Raw genomic sequence first — 22067 nt, forward strand, 5'->3', positions numbered from 1 at the left:
TTGAATAGGTTCCTTTTCAGTCTTCCACCCGTGAGGTGAGATCCAAATCTCTAGACATCAGGCTGAAGGAAGACTACAACGAGCTTCTCAAGCTACAGCCTCACCAGATCCACCAGTACGATCCGGAAAACCAAGTCCACAAGGGGTCCACTGAGCCAACGCAAGCCCAAGACCAAGACCCCAGGCAAGCCAGCCAAACTGACAACTCCACCAAGCTCCACAGGGGCCTGGCGACTCAACAGAGTCAGGAAGGTCCGGACGACGAAATGGACACAGCCGAGAACCAGGCCCCCTCGCCATCTCCTACCCCTTCCTCAGCTACCTCCCCCATCTCACTCACCAGCAGGAGTGACCCAGGAGACCGTGAAGAGTTGTCGGTAGTGGAGGAAGTTTCTGAAGAAATAAACTCGCCAACCTACGTATCCAGCCCTGGTCCCATATACACCAGGTAAACTGGAGGAAGCATTGACTCTACGCACAGTAACAGTATTGATCGTTTTCTCACTTGTTAAACACTTTAAGTAATTCTCATGCTAACTCAAGGATAAATTGAATGAAAATAATGTAATACACCTAAGTGTGATTGAACAATGCTTCTATTTCCAGTGGCATTCGAGAAGAGGCGGACGGGAGTCTGACATACTGCCTTTCAGGGGATGGAATGTCAATTCTGGCAGATAAAGACTATATGACAATAAGTTCAACTTTGGACAGTCCCTTTAGCCTCACCTCATGTGCCCCTGAGGTCAAATCCAGCAGCGCTTCTAGGGTTCCATGCACCACCTTCAGTAGCCCCTCCCTTCCACCCAATTCTTCACAAAGTACCTCTGTCCAGCAGACACTGTCTCAGCCGTCCCCTCCGACGAGCCTCTCCTCCAGACTGTCTGACCTCAACGTCAGCCGATCGGCGCATCCACCCCAGCCTCTGCCTTCTATGGCCTCTCCCCCCAGCCTCTCTAACCACGCCTCCAGGACCTCCGACCGCCAACGAGGCATCCCATCCATAGGAAAACATGTCACCTCCGATCCCCAAGGCAGGGTCACCTCTGAGCGCAAACGCAGCATCACCTTCAAGACGACCAACACCTCCAATGTCACTCGTTCAGTCATCCAGTACCATTCCGAGCCCCCTGATGTTCTGCCACCATCCCAACCACCTCCCACATACCAGCCCTCCCCTCTGGCTCCCCAACCCTCACTCTCTCCCCCCATTCAGCCAGCTCCCCTAGCACTCACTAAACCGACCTGGAGGCAAGCGACCGAAGGGGAGGAGGATGAAGATGAAAATGAGGACGACGAGGATCCCAGAAAGGTGAGATCTGATGTTAATCACAATTCTAAGATTAATATCTACAGAATTAGATTTTTTTTAAATCACACTACCCTTAAGTCGTTGTCCTAGATGTTGGTTTGAAGACAATTACGCAGAACAAAATCAACATCTGTTAGTTTGTCCTGACGCAGCCCCATCTTGTTCATTGTGCGGGCCACAAGATTTAGTGATCGGAGCACATGTACGAATCCTCATGTGCCCAAAGTTCAATCCCTGACTCACAATTTCTCTGACTTAAAAATCTGTTTCTTAAAATGTTTCAAATAGATATAAATTAAACTCTGAATGGTTTAGGACCCAAATACATTTCTGATATGTTTGCAGAATATAAACCGAGCAGGGCTCTTAGATCCATGAACACAGGTCAGCTAGTAGAGCCCAGAGTCCAAACTAAACATGGAGAAGCTGCGTTTAGCACTTATGCTGTACAAAACCAGAAGATCTTAAACATGCCCCAAACTTATCCATTTTTAAATCCAGGTTAAAAACACTTCCCTTCTCACGTGGCAATGACTGAGCACTTAAACCTAACCACACTGTTTAGCCTTATAGCTTCCCACTTTTAATCATTAGCCTTATAGCTTCCCACTTTGAATGTGGCAGTCCTGTGGGCGAAAATGCCTTGTTGATGCTAGAGGTCAGAGGAGAATAGGCCGACTGATTCAAGCTGATAGAAGAGCAACTTTGACTGAAATAACCACTTGTTACAACCGAGGTATGCAGCAAAGCATTTGTGAAGCCACAACACGCACAACCTTGAGGTGGATGGGCTACAACAGCAGAAGACCCCACCGGGTACCACTCATCTCCACTACAAATAGGAAAAAGAGGCTACAATTTGTACGAGCTCACCAAAATTGGACAGTTGAAGACTGGAAGAATGTTGCCTGGTCTGATGAGTCTCGATTTCTGTTGAGACATTCAGATGGTAGAGTCAGAATTTGACGTAAACAGAATGAGAACATGGATCCATCATGCCTTGTTACCACAGTGCAGGCTGGTGGTGGTGGTGTAATGGTGTGGGGGATGTTTTCTTGGCACACTTTAGGCCCCTTAGTGCCAATTGGGCATCGTTTAAATGCCATGGCCTACCTGAGCATTGTTTCTGACCATGTCCATCCCTTTATGACCACCATGTACCCATCCTCTGATGGCTACTTCCAGCAGGATAATGCAGCATGTCACAAAGCTCGAATAATTTCAAATTGGTTTCTTGAACATGACAATGAGTTTACTGTACTGAAATGCCCCCCACAGTCACCAGATCTCAACCCAATAGAGCATGTTTGGGATGTGGTGGAACGGGAGCTTTGTGCCCTGGATGTGCATTCCACAAATCTCCATCAACTGCAAGATGCTATCCTATAAGTATGGGCCAACATTTCTAAAGAATGCTTTCAGCACCTTGTTGAATCAATGCCACGTAGAATTAAGGCAGTTCTGAAGGCGAAAGGGGGTCAAACACAGTATTAGTATGGTGTTCCTAATAATCCTTTAGGTGAGTGTATATTTTTCTTTGTAAAGCACATTGAATTGCTTCGATGTATGAATTGTGCTATATAAATAAACTTGCTTGCTTGCTAAAAAATATATCTGATTAAGTGTAGGATTTCAGTTTAAGACAGTTTTCAACAGCTGGAAAATAGCTACAGGATAAGTCAAATATTCTTAAATATTCTCAAATATGATTAATAATCTTAATATTCTTAATCATTTTATAAGTTCATACAGGGAAAATAAAAACTCAAATGCATGACATTGCTGAAAACCTCTGCATAGGTATACCAGTATACAAATATTAGAAGATTATTATTTTCTTTAACTTTGCTCATAACACTTTTTCAAGTGTGTTTCACAAAGCAGGATTGGTTGCCTGGCTACACAAACTCTTTGCTCCAGTCAAACTTCACACATTACGGCTACGGAAATTATTTTATTCTTCGCAAGAAAGTCTGAATCTGAACCATCTGATTGGTCCAAGAAACCATTGGGTTTGTTCTGATTGGCCCAACAATTTTTTTCTGCCAGTGCTCAAACCTGCATGGGTGAAGAAAAGTATCTCGTTTTGATACTCTAAATTGGTTATAGACAGTTCAATCATTTTGTTTCGTTCGACATCTCTTTCAGGGAATGATGAAGGAGTTTGAAATGTGTGTTGTGCTGAACAAGCCGTGGAGCGGTAGTTTTGGCTTTACCATCACACGCAGCAAGATGGACGACTGCTATTATATCCAGGACATTCTGGATAACCCTGCCAGGTCGGACGGACGATTGAGACCAGGGGACAGACTAGTCATGGTACAAACACATGCTTTTCAAACACACTCACACTCTAAACCTCAACACAACACCTAAGCTTAACCCCAAGCCTAAAATAGTATTTATTTTGAAGTGAGGACACACAAGCATCATCCTTACCTTTCTCTGCCATGTTTCCTTCTATCAGGTCAACAGCCAGAATGTGACTAATGTGACAGACGAGGTCGCCATGTCGATTCTTAGGTCATCTCCTAGGAGACTGAGTATGATTCTAGGCAGGGCAGTGACCAACCTGATAGCGCCGCCTTCACCAGACACCTTGCCAGACATCATCCTGCACAAGACGCCCACTGGACAACTTGGTAAACAAGCCCACAGATGCTGGATCATATTTTTAGCCAGTTTGATGCAGCAGGAAAAAAATAAATCAAATAAATATGGGAATTACAATTAGTGTCTGCGCAATCAGACACATTTTTCATATGGTAACAAGGTCTTTCATTTCAAAGTGGTGATAAACTTCCGAGGAGGCACTATACATTGTATGTGTCCTTCATTGCAGGGACGCAATTCTGTAACAGAGGGATCAAATTAAGATCCTACATTTGATCAAATTAAGATCCTACATATGGATTTATTAAAATAGGAAACAAGTGTATCGTACTCTGTGACTATTTCATCCTGTACCTGTATCCAAATAACAGCTATGTCTGGTTGGGATTCATCAGAGCACACTTTAGCAAAAAAGGTTTAGAGGCAAAACAACTCATTTGACGTCGTGTCTCCTTCTTGCAGTCAGTTTATAGTTCTGTCCTTATTAAACACGCCTCCCTCTCAGGGATAAAGCTGACTGGGGGAATCGGCAGCAGGTGGCAAGGGATCTACTGCCAGGAGGTGGTCCCAGGTTCACCCGCCTTTGAGGAAGGAAGCATCGAACCGAACGACAGGATCCTGTACATCTGTGGCAGATGCACCATGGGAATGACGCTGGAGGACGCTGTGAAGGCCTGCGAGAATGCCCCTCGTAAGGTGAAACTCAAGGCAACAAGGTGAATCATCGTGTGTGTTGGTTGGAGGGTGTCAGGGCCTGTGGGTGTGCGTTTCGGCCAGTGTGTCCGTGTTTTTGTGTTAAATGAACCGTCTGTTTCGTTTTTTCTCGTAGAGACGATCAGCCTGTGACGCCGAAAACCCACTCCGCCAAGTGGAACGGTGTGTTTCTCACCATATAAGGAGGTGCTTTAGCTTCAAGATGGATAATATGTTCTGTTCTGGACTTGTGGAAGGCCATTGGTTCAGATGGAAACGGTCACAAACCATAACTCTGGAATGCTGTCCAAGAGCTGAAGTGGCTTCACGCTCCCTGAGCGTTGAAAGGGGTTTATGCTATTATGTTGGCTAAGTGTTGACGTGGGTTCATGTTGGCTGAATGTTGTTATGGGTTTAGGTTTTGCTAAGTTTGAAATGGGTTTATGTTGGCTACGCTTTATGTGTTCATGCATTCTTTACTGTTAAACTGGGTTTAGTTTGACGTAATTAGATATTAGTTACCGAGCAGGTTTGCAGGCACGCCTCGTTATGGAAGTGGATGCTATTCTCAGATCAATCATTTCCAGAGTGTATGAGGTATTTGCAGAGACAGTTTCAACACCGACTGTGAGACAAGGTGCCTGTCCGTCTGTCCGTCTGTCCGTTCAGGTCTCAGTGATCTAAGGGAGTGGAAGAAGGACAAGGAACGGAAGTATTTCACTCATTTTGAAGAACCCACTTCACCTGAGGCTAAGACGCCTCCAGAGCAGAGTAAGACAACCCCCCCGCCCTTTTCCTCTCCCTCCCTGTCCCTCTCTTTCAGTATCCCTCTGTCCCTCTCTCTCTTTGCCTGTCTCTATCTGTGTCTTTCTCTGTGTGTGTGTGTGTGTATGTACTTGTGTGTACGGGTGTGGTGTGTGTGTGTGTGTGCGCGTGTGAGTGTGGGTTGACAGACATGGCCTATGCTTGCACTGCAGGATTAATTATTACAGAGCTACTAACCATCCACCCGGGTATTAGAACCCAGACACAGATGGACACCCAACACACACAGGACACACGCATGGCTGGACACACACCTACACGCACGCATGCACTGGACAGGCGCTCTAGGTTTGTGGTGACAGTTAGGGGGCAGTAGAGGGCGGGAGAGGGGCCACCTGAAAGACCAGAGTCTGTCTGTCCAAGAGAAGACATACGCACCGAAATGGCCACAGTGGAGGGAGGTCTGTGTGAGTCGCTATCCTGTTCCGTAACCGCGGGAGTTTTGGTTAGAGTGTACAACGATGTGGCTTTTTGACAAATAACCTTGCGACATTACAGTTTTTTTTGTCTGTATTTGTTATGGTTCTGAATGGATATGTCAAATTCTTGCAAGTTTTTTTTTTTTTCAGTAGACCATAGCTAACTTTAATGTCATTTTTCATTCTGTGGATATGTTCTTGAGATTTCTTTTCCAATGCTCTTCACTTTGTCCTTGTCATTTTGTCCTGTCTCTCTGCATCAGGTTCTGCAGGTAAAGATGTGCCTGAGACCACTGGGAAATTCAAACCGCGTCTTTCTGTTTCCTCTGATCAAGAGGTAAGTTAGTTCTCTGTCTCTATCCCTTGCTCACATTCTATATCTTTTTCTTCCTCTTTTTCTCTCTTTTTTTCTCTACCTCTTTCCATTTCTTTCTTTTTTTCTCTATCCCACAAAGATGGCACAGGTTGAAACTAGAGTCTGAGCTCTCCGCTGGGGGTCTGTGTGAGGCATTCTCCTCACCTGATTCAGGCATTAATATTTTACTGCTCAAACACTGCCTGTGGCAGATCTCCGTAGGTAAATTGTGGCAGTACCACTCTTTGGATAGGGGCTATAAGGAACATCTTAATGTCCTTACCTTGAATTTTGACTTAATCATTTATTAAGTATATGAGACTATAGTAATAGGAGACTAAATGCAGATTACACTTAAAGGGAAAGAATAATCTCTCCACCTTTGTGTCCAGTATGAAAAGAGGCAGAGTTCATTTTGCTTCTGTTATACATCTCCAGTCTTTGCACAGGGTAACAATTGTGTTGATGCTAGTTGGCGATGTCCTTTAAACTAAACACAGTGACTTTAAAACATTATCCACAAGTTCATCTGAGGATTTATTGGATTAATTGATAAAATCCTGAAAAATCCCTTTAAGTTGAAATTGGCATTCAACTCTGTGGGTGGATTTTAACTTCCCCCTTCTCCCACCTTCAGAGCTGTATCTTGCAGATAGATGTGTGTAAGCCTGAAGGAGGGGGGCTGGGCTTTGCTCTGATTGGAGGACACAACGGGAGCGCGCTCAGGGTGAAGGAGATCTGCGCTGGGGGCGTGGCCCAGCAGGACGGCCGGCTCAGAGTGGGAGACATACTGCTTGAGGTGGGCACACTGTTTGTACTCATACACACACTGCATTACAAATGTTGACTTGGTTCAAGCATGATTTCTACTCTATACAGTACCCTCCATAGGTATTGGGACAGTGAATACATTTTTCTTCATTTGGCTCTATACCACACAGATTTATATTCTCAGCTTTTTTTATTTGTGTACATATTGGTTTCGCCATATTGGAATAATAACACTTTTTAAAGGTTTAGCTTGTTTCTAGTTAGTACATGGTGTTTCTTACCATAACTTGTGCAGCCATACGAGAGCTAGTCTTAATTCTAGGCTTTGTATTTGCCTTTCTAGTCTGCTTTTGAAGTCTGTCAACATGAGCACCAAAGACAAGTCAATTTAAGTCTTGGAAATAATTATACATCTCAAAAAATTATATCTGATAAATAGCCAAAACATTTGGCTTACCAAAAACAAGAGTTACATATTTACATTAAAGATATTTATCAGATGCTCTTACCCAGATCCTTTAACAATGAAGCAAAGCCTTTGTAAGTTCAGCAATCACACAAGTTCTGGTAGACCAAGAAAGACCTCCACAGTAGATGACCAAAGAATGCAGAAAAGGTACACATAATGAAGAAAAGAAGACCATTCCCCAGGAGCTATATGTCGATGTGTCAGCCACTACCCTCCATAGATACTTCACCAGCACCAACTGCAAAAATCATATTTAGCCTCAAGAACAGGATGGCCTAAAAAGTACCTAAAAGAGCCTTCTCTGTCCTGGATAACAAGGATTAGCATGTACCAGATAACGTGGAGAAAGGAGTCTCTAACTCAGTACAGGTCATTCAACAGTATTTATTACAGAGAAAAAGGGGTGTGGTAAGTTTTTGCCCATCTGTCTTGTGTCACATAGGTTTTTACCCAAAGGGCGAGCTGTCCCTCCACCTTATCCTTCTCAACTCCTGAGGAGTCACAATGTCTGGACAATCAACAGATAGACACTAAAGGGTTACATAGATTTACTGATTTACGAGTAACCCTCTAATCCGCTGGTGCCGGTGAAGGATGCCCCTTAGTCAAACACCAGATCCCCCTTGCCATCTTTAACCAGTAACTCATTTATACATGTATAGGATGACCAAGTATACATCAGTGCAAGAATTTCCACAACAACCAATGTGTACACAAATACACTGAAATAAAAGCTAAGAATGTAAATTTCATCCTCATAGAAACTGTTCACTTTTAAATGAAACTTTTGGAGACCCTTCACAGGCCCAATACTTACGGAGGCCACAGTGAATGATGTCTGTGTACTCAACTTGTGTTGTATTCCTGTGTTCTAGGTCAATGGCATAATAGTCTCAGGTCTGAGCCACAGTAAGGTGGTGGATATCCTCCGTAACGCCGAGGGAAACATCCAGCTCACAATCTGTAGAGACATTATTCCGCAGGCCAGCACAGCACCCTGCACTGATACAGCCTTCTCAATGGCTTCCTGTCCAGGATCATATATGACATCATGTCCTGGAGTGAATATGGCCCCTTGCCCTGGAGCAAATGTGACATTGTGTCCTAGATCCAATATGGCCTCCCCTCCTGTGTCAAATGTGGACGTCTTCACCGAACCCTGTGAAGGGAATGATGTAGAGCCTGTGTCCAACCAGACTGCCTGCTCCTCTGATCCCCAGCCAGAGAGCCTCCCCCCTGGTGAGATCCATCACACATTTTTATTTAGAATCTGTCCATAAAAGACACTTTTAGGTAAGGCCTCAATCCTGAACCAACTGTAGCCCATGAACAAACGGTGCTATTGTCTGTGTATTCCAGAGGTGACTTCAGACCTGTTACCTGACACAGACAAGGACGACATCCCCCTTTCTCCCCACCGCCTCGCTACTCCCCATGGCCGCTCCCACCGCCTGCGGGCCCTAACAGAGGAGGAAATGGCTATGCTGGTAACACACACACAACTGTGACATCTTTATTATGAATATGGGATGCACCTCACTCAACTGCAGCCTGTGTGTGTGTTTATGTGTGTGCGTGTCTGTAGGAGAGCTGTGACAGTTCACCAACTCATGAGGGTTGCTGCCTGCCCAGCAAAACTGTAAATGACTTGTTCCATGACGCCTCGGGACGGTAAGATGGGTCTCCTGCTCTCCTCTACGTCGACCTGTCATATGAAAGTCCCACTTTGCAAAATAATTATTGGCTTAAAGAAAATAAAAGACTAAATAAGCGTGATGACTGATATTCATCCCTAGTTATTCTCCCCCAAACCCTGACCCATGTGATCTGCCATGTCACCCCTTACCCACATTTTGATTGGGTTTGATGATGTGTTAGTGTGATATCACATTAGAGGACAGTTTATTTTAGAGGAACTTGGCAATTTGAATTTGGGAGTTACAAACCAACCGGATGAATAGTGTTCGCACTCAGTTTGTTTGCACTGTCACTGTTCTAGACTGCGGTCATCTTCACACCACCCGTTAGTTAATATGGCGTGCATTCAAATAGTGACCACAAGGAGACAGCAAAGAGCCACTAATGAAACACAAACCTTCGTAGCTTAAAAGGACCATTTCACAATGGTTCAATAGAAGTTCTCTTGACAGTTAGTATGATATGATGATACATCATAACTATTTATAACATTATTTGATATCAGTTACAATAGCAGCTTTTCTATACTGTATTTTAGGTGGAAAAGAAGCAGGGAAAGGAGGCTCAGCTTTGCATGATTTCTACCCCCTACGGAACACTATAAATGGTCTGGTCTGCCCCCCTACAGAAGAGTAGAAATGGTCTCATCCATACCCCCTGACCTCCCCAGGAACCAAAACTCTGTGACTACATTTGAAGAAACATTGACAGGCTGCAAGAACAGTCAATCAGACGGCTGGAGCAGTGAGGACGAGGACGAGGATGATGAGACATTTGAAGCTAATGGTCAGGAGAACATTTCACCCTTCTCAGGTACAGGGATGGGCCGCCGGTTCAAATCCCAAGTCTATGGGGATTTTGTATCTTGCAGTTGTGCTTATGAGCAAAACATGAATACGTGTTCATGTTTCGCTAACGTGCTTGGGACTAGAACTCTTTACAAGGATAGTAAAACAAAGATGAAGACTGTTTCCAGCTTGAGGTTAAGTTTAGGCTAGAAGTTACACTTTAGGTTAGGGTTAGGTTCTGGCATAACATTATGCTTTTGGGGTTAAGTATATTGGGTTAGGTTAGGGTCAGAGTAAAGGTTAGGGCTTAGGAAATATATGACTTTGAATGTAACCTTTTGAATATCTTGTAGTTTCCCCCCAAGAACAGAGATTTCTGAAGCGTGTGTGTGTCTGCGTGCGTGCGTGCGTGTGTGTGTGTGCGTGCGTGTGTGCGTGCTTGCATGGCCAACATTGGTATGCATGGATTTAATAGTTATGTTTGAATGAGTGTGTTGTGTGTGAAATACAGCACACAGGTTCCATTTGTAATCATGAAGAACTACTCTCTCTCTCACCAGGTACACAGATAGTTTCAGAAGAAGAGCTGGCCAATCTAGCCATAATCAGTCCAGCCAAGCCCAGTCAGTACTCTGGCTCTCGGGTCGAAGCCCTCATAAAGATACTACAACATCAACTAGACCAACACGAACTGATCCGAGAGTTCATTGTGGGTATACAGTTCTTGCTCCTACCAAACACACACAGCCACACACACACACAGAAACTAATGAATAATGCTACTGAATGTGTTCTGCCTTTTTAATAGTTACAAACATTTTAGTTGCTGTTTTTGTGTTGATTCGGTGGCTTGTTTTAGGCCTTGGAACATATGAAGCCATCTGATAACTGTCTTGTGGGGAAAGCACCAGAGAACCGGGAGAAGAACCGTTACCGGGACATCTTGCCGTGTAAGTGCCTGTTAAGTTGGTTTCTCTTTAGTCCCTCGCACCTTACTGAGGAGATGAAAACACAACTGGAAGGCAAGTCACAATTTGTCCAAACCAAGGCTGGTCAGTGTCTAAACCAGAGTGTGGCCACATCCATCCCATGGCTTTGGGGCCATATCCATCCAACAAGACGATTTAATCCAGCCTGCAGTAGCTTTGAGTATAAAATATAGTGTACAGAGAATGCTAATCGATAGGTGTAAGGATACTGGAAATAACATGTAAATTGTTGGTATTGCCATAATGAAACCCTAAATCCTAACACATTTTCTGCCACTTTTCGTCCCTCATCAATTTGCATCCTGACACTTGAATGTTAATCAACATCAAAAGTATGGAGAAACAATAATAGACCTGTACATTCTTTAATATCTTCCCTTATATGGCCCTTGAGCCAAAAAGTTTGTCTACCCATAGTCTAACTGTGTATTTCTATAACAAGCACAGCAAAGCAAGCAGAAAAAAAACATCTATGCACTTTTTCAGAATTTAGAGTTCAAGAATGGAGCACTTTAATGAATTTACACACACACACACAGAGAGACAGACACATTTCTTTGAAGAGACTGCAGCACAGTGTAGTTGGAGTGCAGTGTCTAATGAACAGGGTCTTGGGATTATCTTCTTTGCTCAAGCAAACTTTAGCAGAAAATAGAAACCGAGATGTTGATGCCAGCCACCCCTTTTTTATGATAATTCACTCCCGGCAGAACCTTGCCCCCCTTTACACACGCACACACAATTTGGTTTCATAGGTTTTAAACCGGCAACTTCTTAGAGCTCAAGGCAGTCTCTAAAGGTAAGGAGTGTAGATGTGTGACATTATTCACATTTTACATCACTTATTTGGGTCAATTACCCTGTTTATTCACTCAAATAACAAACTGTACTTTACTAACTTTGCTGAACATACATTAACTTAATCTACCAAATGCTCAGGTGTTAGTAATGCAAAGCCAATTAAAGCCCAATCATCTGCAAGTGGGGGCTGGAAAAAACAACATGTTTATCAAGTTTATTCCCGCTGTGTTTGAGTAGGAGAGCAATGCCAATCAGTTCTGTCCCCCTGACGAGCTGGAAACAGAATGTTCTCAAAACATACAGTCATAAACATTTAGCACATTGGAGCGAGTGCAAATGTTGTTATGGGAAAATATCAGACCTGCTCCCTGAATATATACACACACACACACCGAATATTCACAGTACACGTCTGCTGAGATGTCACAGCTTTAGAGAGAGGGGGGGAGAGTGAGAAGACAGAGGGGAAACAGAAAGAGAAGTAGGGACATTGTCTGGAGGACGGGAGGTGAGGGGGAGGATAAGTTGGGAGACCACCGCTCTCCATTATAGCCCCTGTGAGATACCCCGGAACATTCCTCTCTTCCCTCTCTCCATCTATCAGTCTGTGTATCTACTCTTCAGGACCCTGTCTTTATTCGTTTATTCAGTGTGTTATCCTCTGTTAGTATTTACTGGTCCCTAGATCCAAGTGTTCCAGAGAATACAACAACACGCCATTGTTAAGAGTCATTACAGCATTATTAGAAACACTATTGGCCAGTAGCACCCACAAGTCCCCTCGTAAACATAGCTGTGTGCGTGTACTGCTTCATTGTTCTATTTTGGAAACTTTAGGGCAATGTGCATTTCACTAGGTCGCTCCATAGGGGAGAAATGTGGCGTCCAGACGTCTTTAAACAGAATTGCTCAGTATTGACATCCTCGTAAAATGGTTTATCGTATTTAGTTGTCATCAGAGTTAACTCCTCTATTGAAACAGGGTTTGGGAAAGTTGTGAAACTGACATAGTGTAGGTCAAAACAAATGATCTTAAATCATATTTGTATGATGTGTTTTTTGAAACGTGACCTTATCTCGCTTCCTGGATGTCTTGTTGCATGCTGGTTAGCATGACAGCCAGTCTCCCCACAAGCATACAAACACTAACACAGCCCACCGTGACAAAATGTATCCCTTGTACTCTAAATATGTACATATATTCACCTCACCCCAACACTATCTGATTTAAACACTCAAATTCCCCTCTGGCATTTTCTCTGATTCAGACCCTGTCCCTGGGCCCTCCTCCTTCTGCCAGCACACAGGGATACATACATATGTATTTACTATCCTTCAGAGTACCCAAAAAAATGTGATCCTCAGACATGTAATATTAACATGAAACCTAACTCCTAATCCTAACCCCAATTGTTACTTTTACCTTAAACCTAACCACCATGCCAAAAACTGCTTTTTGCTCACCATGTTAGTAAAACCTGTCTCAACACTGGTGCACACACACACTCATGCGGACAAACACCAACACACTAATGCAATTGACTGTTCAAGTTTCAAGGTTTATTTGTCAACTGCACCGAACAACACCGCATCCAATTCTTGTGACATGGCACCCGAAATCTACGTAAAGAGAGTTAAGGATGTATACAAGCAAAAACATAGCCAGACAAAAAATAATAAGAAAAAGTGAAAATATAAATAACACTGCACACTAGCAGCAGTAAAAAAATTAAAAGAGTACTGTAAACTAGCAGTAATCTGGGTGATATTTTTGAACATTTAGATAGGGCAATTATTGCAGAAATACAGTACACATAAAAGTGTAAACTGGCTGCAATTGGTAGAATAATTGAATATTTGAGATTCATATGAGTGTAATAATCTTAATTAATCTTAATAAGAACGTGTTCTCTCTCTCTCTCTCCTCTCACATTCTAGACGATAAGACGCGTGTACCACTAGGTGATGCCCAGGACTATATTAATGCCAGTTATATCCGTATGGAGGTTGGCACTGAGGAGTTCATCTACATCTCCTGCCAGGGACCTCTCCCCTCCACCTTGGCCGACTTCTGGCAGATGGTCTGGGAGAACAGGTATGTGGTGATTTGTGGTGATGTTTTCTTATTTGTTTTTGTTATGTTATTGTTGGGAGTTTGTTCAACAATTTGACTCTCCCCATGTGTAGACTTCAAGCACATCTCTTCTCTTAAAGAAAAAGGACTGGCCCCAGATTGGGGGTCCCATGTCACTGTGATAGCAAGTACAGCTGCGTCATCGCAGCAAGGTTTTATTCCTGGTCGTGGAATACCGACCTCCTGCAAGCTCAGTATTGGTTAATGCGTTCACCTCCAGGGTGTTTGTGCCCGTGATAACTTCCTGGTTGAGGGGGCAGTGTAGTAAGAAGCCGAAGTCTGTTGTTGTGATGAGACAAGGCCATAATTGAAAACGGGGTGAGAAAGTGGAGCTGGCCTACTACTTAACAATTACCTTAAAATATGTTTATAACACTAGCAGAACAGTTCATTACAATTTACATTTCATTGCATTACAATTTTGACAAAAAGTTTTATTCAGGGAACTGAGCTATTCCTATTGGACAGGTCTTAATAGTTGCTTCCTGTCAGTGCTGACCTTTAGCTACATTTCATAGCCTGATAAGCAGTACAATATTGGTGACAACCCTCCATCCCTCTTTCCCAGATCTGATGTGATAGCCATGATGACTCAGGAGATGGAGAGAGGCAGGGTGAAGTGTCACCGCTATTGGCCAGAGATAGCTAGCTCTCCACTGGACACGGGACGCTTCCAGCTCAGCATTGAGAACCAGCAGTTTCTGGAATACTTCCACATCAAGATCATTCGTATGGTGGAAAAAGAGGTGAGGAGATGGAGAGATGACAGGAAGACGGGAAAGCCTCAATGTAATCCACTCGTTGATGTGTCTGAGAATGCTGTTTAATGCTGAAATTTGTAAAGCAGCCATGAATTATAAGTGTTTCTATTTTGAATCTACTAAATCCAAATGAAATAGGTTTGACGGATGCTTAATGGACAGGCATCTCTATTAAAGCTGGAATCTGTAGTTGAAACCAAAAAATTCATAATCCTAGCCCTCTAAAAGATAATATATTGAATAAGGAAAGATTACTTTAAAAAATACTTCAAAACATATTTTGATGATGAAAAGTGTTAGTTCACGTTTGTCTACAATCAGTGGAGTAAAAAAAAAAGTCTGTGTATTTATACTAAGGACATCAAATTCATACTCAAAATTGAAATGTCATTTTAATGTTACAAAAAATATATATTGAAGAGAGGTGACGGAGCAATATTAAAATGTTCAAATATATGTATGACTTCTTGAGCACCTGTCCTAAATCCCACCATCTCTGGCCCACTGTCAGTGTAAGGTGGTGTTTAGTCGACCAGGTTGGGGTAACAATGTTTGTTCTTCTGCTGCCCTCAACTCATCCATTACGTCTGAGGGCGCGGAACCTGTTTTTTTTGTTTTTGCGAGCTGACATTGACGTAGCTGGAATGGTGTCAATGAAACGTTCACAATGAGGGCCAACATGCACTTGAATCACGTAGGGTAGAAACGGCAACTGAGCACCATCTACATCTGAAGTTCTGCTGAACATAGAAAGGACTTGGTTTCTGTGAAGCCCATTGGTTTGACTACGATGTGGAATTTTACGCTTGTTCAACATCGACCAACTTCAAAGTTCCATGTACAAAATGCCCATAGTAGCCAGAGAACCAAACTTCCCTCACAAGAACTAACCTGACAAGATAGGCCTTGGTCAAGTATATGAACAAGAACCCAATGGCCACTCGAAATTAGCTTCACAATTCTCTGCAGAGATGGGAGAACCTGCCAGAAGGACAACCATCTCTGCAGCACTCCATCAATCACGCCTTTATGGTAAGAGTTACAGTACAGCCACCTGAAGGAACCTGAGGGCATGAAGTAAGATTCTCTGAATTATTAGGCCTGAATGCCAAGTGCTATGTCTGGTAAAAACAGGGTTCTGCTCATCACCCATCTAATACCATCCCTAGGTTGAAAGCCTGGTGGTGGGAGAGCATGATGGTGCTCCTCAGTGAGACTGGTCAGGATTATAGGGAAGAACAAATTGAGCGATATACAGAGGTCCTTGAAGAAAACTTGATCCAAAGTGTACATCACCTCAGACTGGGGTGAAGATTCATCTTTCAGCATGGCAATGACCCAAAGCAAACAGCTAAAACAACACTGGATTGGATTTGAGACCCGTCTACAGTATGAAAGTCCTTGAGTGGTTCAGCCAAAGGTCTAATCCCATTGAATGTCTGTGGGAAGACATGAAATTTGCAGTGAACCACCTCTCCCCATCCTATCTGACTGAGCTTGAGAGGATTTACAAAGAAGAAAGGGAAAAACTGCCCAAATCCAGGTGTGCAAAGCTATAAATAGCCAATAAGACTCGAAGGTCACTGCCAAAGTTGTTTAAACAAAGTATTAAATAAAAGGTTGGAATTCTTGGAATAAATGTACTTTACATTAGAAATGTCCATTTTCTATTCTCATGAAAATGTTACAAATTTCTGAAAACATGTTTAAACTTTATTATGAGGTACTGTGTGTAGATTGATGGTGTGTCAGATTGTGGTTTCACCCAGAGGAAAGGCAGCAGTCCATCTAGATACTGTAACAGCAGAGGACAGGGTTAGGGAGGGGTTGTAAAAAAACAGCTGTGATGCCACTCAGTCTGGAAGCCAATTTGTCAATAGGAATGCCCCAAGACATTGTCAGGGGTCAGTAAACAAATGATGAGTAACTAATCTATACAACAGTCACGGGTCAGCAAGCACATGATGAGCAACCTCTCTCTAACAACCATACTGATGAATATAAAGTTTAAAGGAAGCAGAATATTTCCTGCAAAGAAAGACATAAGTATTCTCAAATTATGGTACAAAAAGTATATTCAATTATAAATTAAGTCTGTAACACAACAATGTGAATAAAGTGAAGTGGTCTGAATACTGTACTTTCCAAAGACACTTTATGAATACGTTAATCCAAACACCCTTTAGTGTCTCAGCAACCCCCTTCCTTAACATTTTCTTTCCTCGCTTTCCGTAACATATACGCCAGTCACATTTTACGAGAAAAATGTGATCTCTGTTCCCTCCTCCTATTCCAGTCCGGTGAGTCCCATCATGTCCGTCACCTGAAGTTTACCCGTTGGCCTGACCATGGCGTACCACAGTCTTCGGAGCAGCTGGTCAGATTTATCCGCTACCTCCGAGCAGTCCACCATAAAGGACCTGTCACTGTTCATTGTAGCGCTGGGATCGGACGAACAGGGGTGCTGATCTGCACCGACGTCATACTGAGTCTCATCGAGAGCGACCTCCCGGTGAGTTGGAGCACACTGTTGCTGACCCCTATGTGCTGCCCAATGGACCGGCTTTAAAGTCACCGGCTTCCTCATTGGTACTTTTCAGCGTGAACGCAATTCTACGCAATTGACGTTGTATGTTAAAGAAAACAAAGAAACGTCTTCAAGTCTTTATTTGCTGTTGTGTGGAGGGTAAAATTAGTGTACGTTTTAGGGACACTGATTTCTTTCATTATTTTATATTGAGCGTGTGAAAGTGTTTTATAGAATGTCATTAGGAGGTGTATGATTTGTAAGTGTTAAAAATTTATTGTATTTTTTCAGTTGTCAAGGCTAATATAACACTGCTGCGGGTGGGAATAGTACATTGGCACATGCACACACACTCACTCCTGTGCTTTTCATTTGGTAGTCCTTTGGTGTTCATTTGGTGTATGTGACCAATAGACGCCAGGTTTCATGAACCTCCTTGTCCCACTCTGTCAACAGATCAACGTAAGTAGCATTGTGAGGGAGATGAGACTGCAGCGATACGGCATGATTCAGACCAAGGTCAGTAACAAAGCACTACCTGCCTGAGGAACTTTGTCATGTGGGTTGGGATTGATTCCGTTTCAGTTACATTTCTCCCCGGTCAGGAAGATTTCGGTTAACAATTAAATTGAACCCAACCCTGGTGGTCAGGGGTCAGGGCTTGACCATTTGATTGGTCATTCAGGCCACCACTGATTCTTTTCTGTGGCTTCCATGATCTTAACTCACTCTTTTTGGCCAATGGTCAGTAATCAATCAACATATTCCCGGCTCCCTGTTTAAGTAGTTATTTTGTTCTTTGTCCTGTGTTGCTAATGCATGGTGTTTTGGGTTCAGTTCCCACAAGGGGCCAGTGGAAAGAAGAATAAAAAAAATTACTAGTGTGAGATTTGTTCATTGTTTTATTTCTCTTTTGTGGTTGTTAAGAACATGGTTGGTCAAAAGAAACATGTTACCATAGGAACAGGTAGCAAAAAATGTAAGTCGAGTGAACCCACTGAGTAAGACAGAGGCTGCCACCCAGAAGCTGTGTCCATCTAATGTGCCTAACATCTAATGTGCCTAACATCTAATGTGCCTAACATCTAATGCGCCTAACATCTAATGTGCCTCATCATTAGTCATTAGAAAAATAATATCCAGAGAGGCTTACGGAAGCTATTTTGGTGAACTTGAGCAACAAGAACGTAACACATTTTTCACCTTGTGGATTTAGGGATTCAGTCTAGCAACCAGATGCTTTAACCACTAGGCTAGTAATATAAGTCACTTATCTTTGCTCACAGGAACAGTACCTTTTCTGCTACAGAGTTTGGCTGGAAGTTCTACATGGCATTCTGCAGCTGCAGGGGAACCAATGGCAACATGAGAGCCCCCGGGAACTTAATATGAGCCCTCGTGAACTAACCAACCGATGGCAACCAGACAGCCCTGTTGAAGACAATCAATTGGTTTGACCACTTAAACACCACCCCCTCCCAAAATAGAGCCCTAACCCATTTACATTAGCAATATTTGAATATTTGGCTGTGTAAAATATACATTTTGTTAGCAGTTGATTAAATCATAAGCACTGTATACTGTATATAGCATACATATACAGTGCCAACTCCTTTGTTCATTAAATGTCATGCTAAACACTTCTGATGATTTAAAGTTATCAAAAGCACATATTGGAGGAGTGACCAGACTAAACTATGTTTCTGAAGAGTTTTTATCATCAGGTTAGGAATGTGTGTATTAAGGTAGCTATTTTTAATTTAGGTCCTTTTGGGTTTTCAGATTTGACAGCCTTTAGAGATATAGCGATGTTGCCTTCTGTGTTAAGATTTCTAACAACTGAAGTGTTACTGCTAAGTAATTGTATTTCATAATTCAGTGTTTAATTTCCCTTATTTATCTAATGTATATATTTTCCACAATTGTATTGCACTGACAAAATATCAATTAGAAACCCTATATGTTGTAGCACCATATCATTAGGAAATTATGTCCTGGCTCACAGCAATACACAGGCTAAGATGCTGGATACCCAAATCTGTGTTGGAACATCTTGAATTATGTAGCACATACTGTATATAGATTTAATGTAATATCGGATTATAATATTGTGAAATAAGTGCATGTTAAAAATGTACAAATTCTCTCTACCATTGAAATGAGAATTGAAATAGCATCAAGTGCCTTGTAAAGAATTGCAGCTTTGTCATAATGATAGATATTAGTTATGTTGTGTTTATTCAAATTTGTTGATCATCCTTGAAGTGTGAAGCGATTACTTTTTATTTTCAGATTCCCAAAAGTGTTTATGTTGATGCTCTACAGATTATCTACAGAGTATCAGTCACTCTGTCCTATACATTTACTGTGTTCTGTTCATGTCTTATTATCCCACATTCGGAATCATTGTGTGTGAATTTTGCAGTACTGTAGTAAAATTGCATTCTTGTCATTTTGGAGACAAATGTCTATGACTGCTAAACAAGTGCTTAGGAATTTGAAATGTAATAAAGGGCAAATGCACAAACATTTTTGGTGTATTTCTGAAGGCATTTCATATTGTTAACATTATTGTAGCTGTGGTTTTAATAACAGAGCCACATACTTTACTGTCTCTAATTGTACAGCACATTACATATTTCTGTATCTGTATTTACTATGTCATAAAACACTTCTGATTTGTGTCATAGTTAGGTCCTGACGATTAGAAACCGATTTGATTTACTGTATTGTATATGACAAGAACAGTGCAGCGAGTTAGAAACACAGATCTTCCTGAAAGTTTAATGAGAACATAGAAAAGAGAGAATGAGAGAGAGATGGAAAAGGCTATTGACAGAAAATGTAAGAGAGAGGGAAAGTAAAGGTCTACCATCAACACTATACTGAGGAAAGGAGAGACAGAGTCAGAGAGAACAAAGGCTTATTGACAGTACATGGAAAAGAGAGAAAGGGGGAGAACCCCTAACTGGGATTCCATGTGGTTCCTATGGAACAAAATAAAACCCCTCCAGGAATACTGCAGGGCAAATTAGTTTGTCTCACAGGGTTCTTTATGACCACATGGAACCCCAGGAAACACAGCACAATGCCGAAGAGGAAAAGACTAGCGTCAACACAAACACAGACTCTGGAGTGGAAAGTTTTGAACCAATGAAAGCATATCCCTCTCTCCCACTCAGTGTCTGTCTCTCCATTACTACTCCCTACCTCACTCCATCAGTCACTCTCTCACACCATCATTCACTTTCACTTTTATGTTCGCTTCCTGATTCCAACTCAGAATGGCATTTATACAAAACCCAACTTTTTGCAGAGGATAGGATAGGTGACATAAGGGCCTTTCAACTGCATATACTCCTCATCCTCTCTCTCTTGGTCCACCACTAGATACCCCCTACTGACCATATTGTCCAATTGGGGGTGGCAGAGTTGAGTAGTCCCAAGTGTTGGACCTGTTAACAAAAGGTCTAATCCACTTTCCTTCTATCCCTTTCCCTGAGCAAGACATTTAACCTCAATGGCTACCATGTTGTTGCTGTAAATAAGATTATCCTAGCATACTTACCTGGTAAAATAATGGTGAAAAAATGCTTGTAAGAAGAGTATATGTGAAACGTCAAGAGTTTTGCAATTGACAAAAGCTGAAGGACAAAAGAGGATTTTCAGAGATGTAAGGTTGTGTGGAGGACATGGAGGAGTGGTAATCAATGTACTCACTATATCTTCCATAACCGTCATGTTTTTGGAGCCATTCTGTTGTAGTTTTGCTTATGTGGATTGGATCATTGTCCTGTTGCCAGATCCATGTTCTGTTCAATTCAGCTTATTGACAAATGGCCTCACATTCTCCTCAAGGAAATGATGGTACAATATGGAATTCATGGTTGCCACCGCCTCCATGCTGTGAAGTTGGTAAAAGCTTTTTCTGTTTTAAAGCAGTGCTTTGTTTGTCATTGTAGCCAAACAACTTCTATCCAGAGCACATTGTTCCAGTAGTTTTACCCAGGGGTTGTCTGGCAAATGTCAGTTGTATCTTGATATTCTTTTTTTATATACTTTTTGACCACCCATGTAGGCCAAGTTTGTACTGTACAGCCTCTTTCTGACAGTTTGCTAAATCATCCGTTGGACCAAAACAGGTGAAAATGATCATCAGAGAATAACTTGGGAGGGTTCAGTCTTCCATACTGATTAGAAACGTGTTCTGCTTTGGTCTCAACCATAAGAATGTGTGGTAACACATCATGCCAAGATCAAAAGACCTATCTGAGGGATTTGGAAGAAAGTTTATTGAAGCCCATTTAGATAGGTAAGTGTGTGTGTGTGTCCTTTTAATGTAATCTTTTTTTATTTTGTGCTTAAAAATATACCCTTTCTTAGGTTTGCTTATTGTCACTTAAGTAAACACAAAATGTGTACCTTGGAAGTTATGTGTACTCTCTTAGTTGGGCAAGATTATCTACTTCAAGAACTTGGATTGGTCGGTGTGATACTACCATAGGCGAAAACCCTTTGGGGGGATGGGGGGGTCATGACCCCCCTTTCTGGGGTAAACTATAATTTGTCCACCTCAATACATCACTGTAAGCATAACTGTGTCATTTCAGTAATATTAATATGACGCAATGAAAGCACCTATGCTGATTATCGATGCCTAATTGCACGTTTTTAAGTTTCAAAAGATTGCAACCCCCGCCATCACCTCATAATGGATTGATCCACTGCCCCCCAGCCCTGAGCAGCGGCACTTCGTGCAGGTACAGTGGGTCCATGGGCGGGAATCTGACCTTCAGTCACTGGTGGCTGACTTTCAGTAAGTAGTACAAAAAAAGGATATGTTATACATTTCTTTACTTCTATCACTCAATACAACAAAACACATAACCGTCACCAGCCTTCATTATCACTA

At 42.3% G+C, this 22067-nt stretch overlaps 1 protein-coding gene across 2 annotated transcripts in view; it reads left to right on the forward strand.

Annotated features, from left to right (window-relative positions):
* ptpn20 (protein tyrosine phosphatase non-receptor type 20) overlaps positions 1-19684 on the forward strand; it is a 42248-nt gene extending 22564 nt beyond the window's left edge. For both annotated transcript variants that reach the window (XM_020047015.2, XM_034292915.1), the window contains 20 exons: positions 9-448; positions 607-1312; positions 3461-3631; positions 3780-3954; positions 4431-4641; positions 4755-4801; positions 5288-5389; positions 6126-6199; positions 6855-7016; positions 8333-8696; positions 8817-8944; positions 9043-9128; positions 9826-9968; positions 10504-10652; positions 10803-10893; positions 13672-13828; positions 14436-14613; positions 16925-17140; positions 17612-17674; positions 18442-19684. In XM_020047015.2, the coding sequence (XP_019902574.2) occupies positions 9-448; positions 607-1312; positions 3461-3631; positions 3780-3954; positions 4431-4641; positions 4755-4801; positions 5288-5389; positions 6126-6199; positions 6855-7016; positions 8333-8696; positions 8817-8944; positions 9043-9128; positions 9826-9968; positions 10504-10652; positions 10803-10893; positions 13672-13828; positions 14436-14613; positions 16925-17140; positions 17612-17674; positions 18442-18612 (3834 nt within the window). In that variant the 3' untranslated portion in view covers positions 18613-19684. The remainder of the gene's footprint in view (positions 1-8; positions 449-606; positions 1313-3460; positions 3632-3779; positions 3955-4430; positions 4642-4754; positions 4802-5287; positions 5390-6125; positions 6200-6854; positions 7017-8332; positions 8697-8816; positions 8945-9042; positions 9129-9825; positions 9969-10503; positions 10653-10802; positions 10894-13671; positions 13829-14435; positions 14614-16924; positions 17141-17611; positions 17675-18441) is intronic.
* The last annotated feature ends 2383 nt before the right edge of the window (positions 19685-22067 follow it).

The sequence above is a fragment of the Esox lucius genome, chromosome 6, assembly GCF_011004845.1.
Source record: "Esox lucius isolate fEsoLuc1 chromosome 6, fEsoLuc1.pri, whole genome shotgun sequence".
NCBI classification, from domain to species: domain Eukaryota; kingdom Metazoa; phylum Chordata; class Actinopteri; order Esociformes; family Esocidae; genus Esox; species Esox lucius.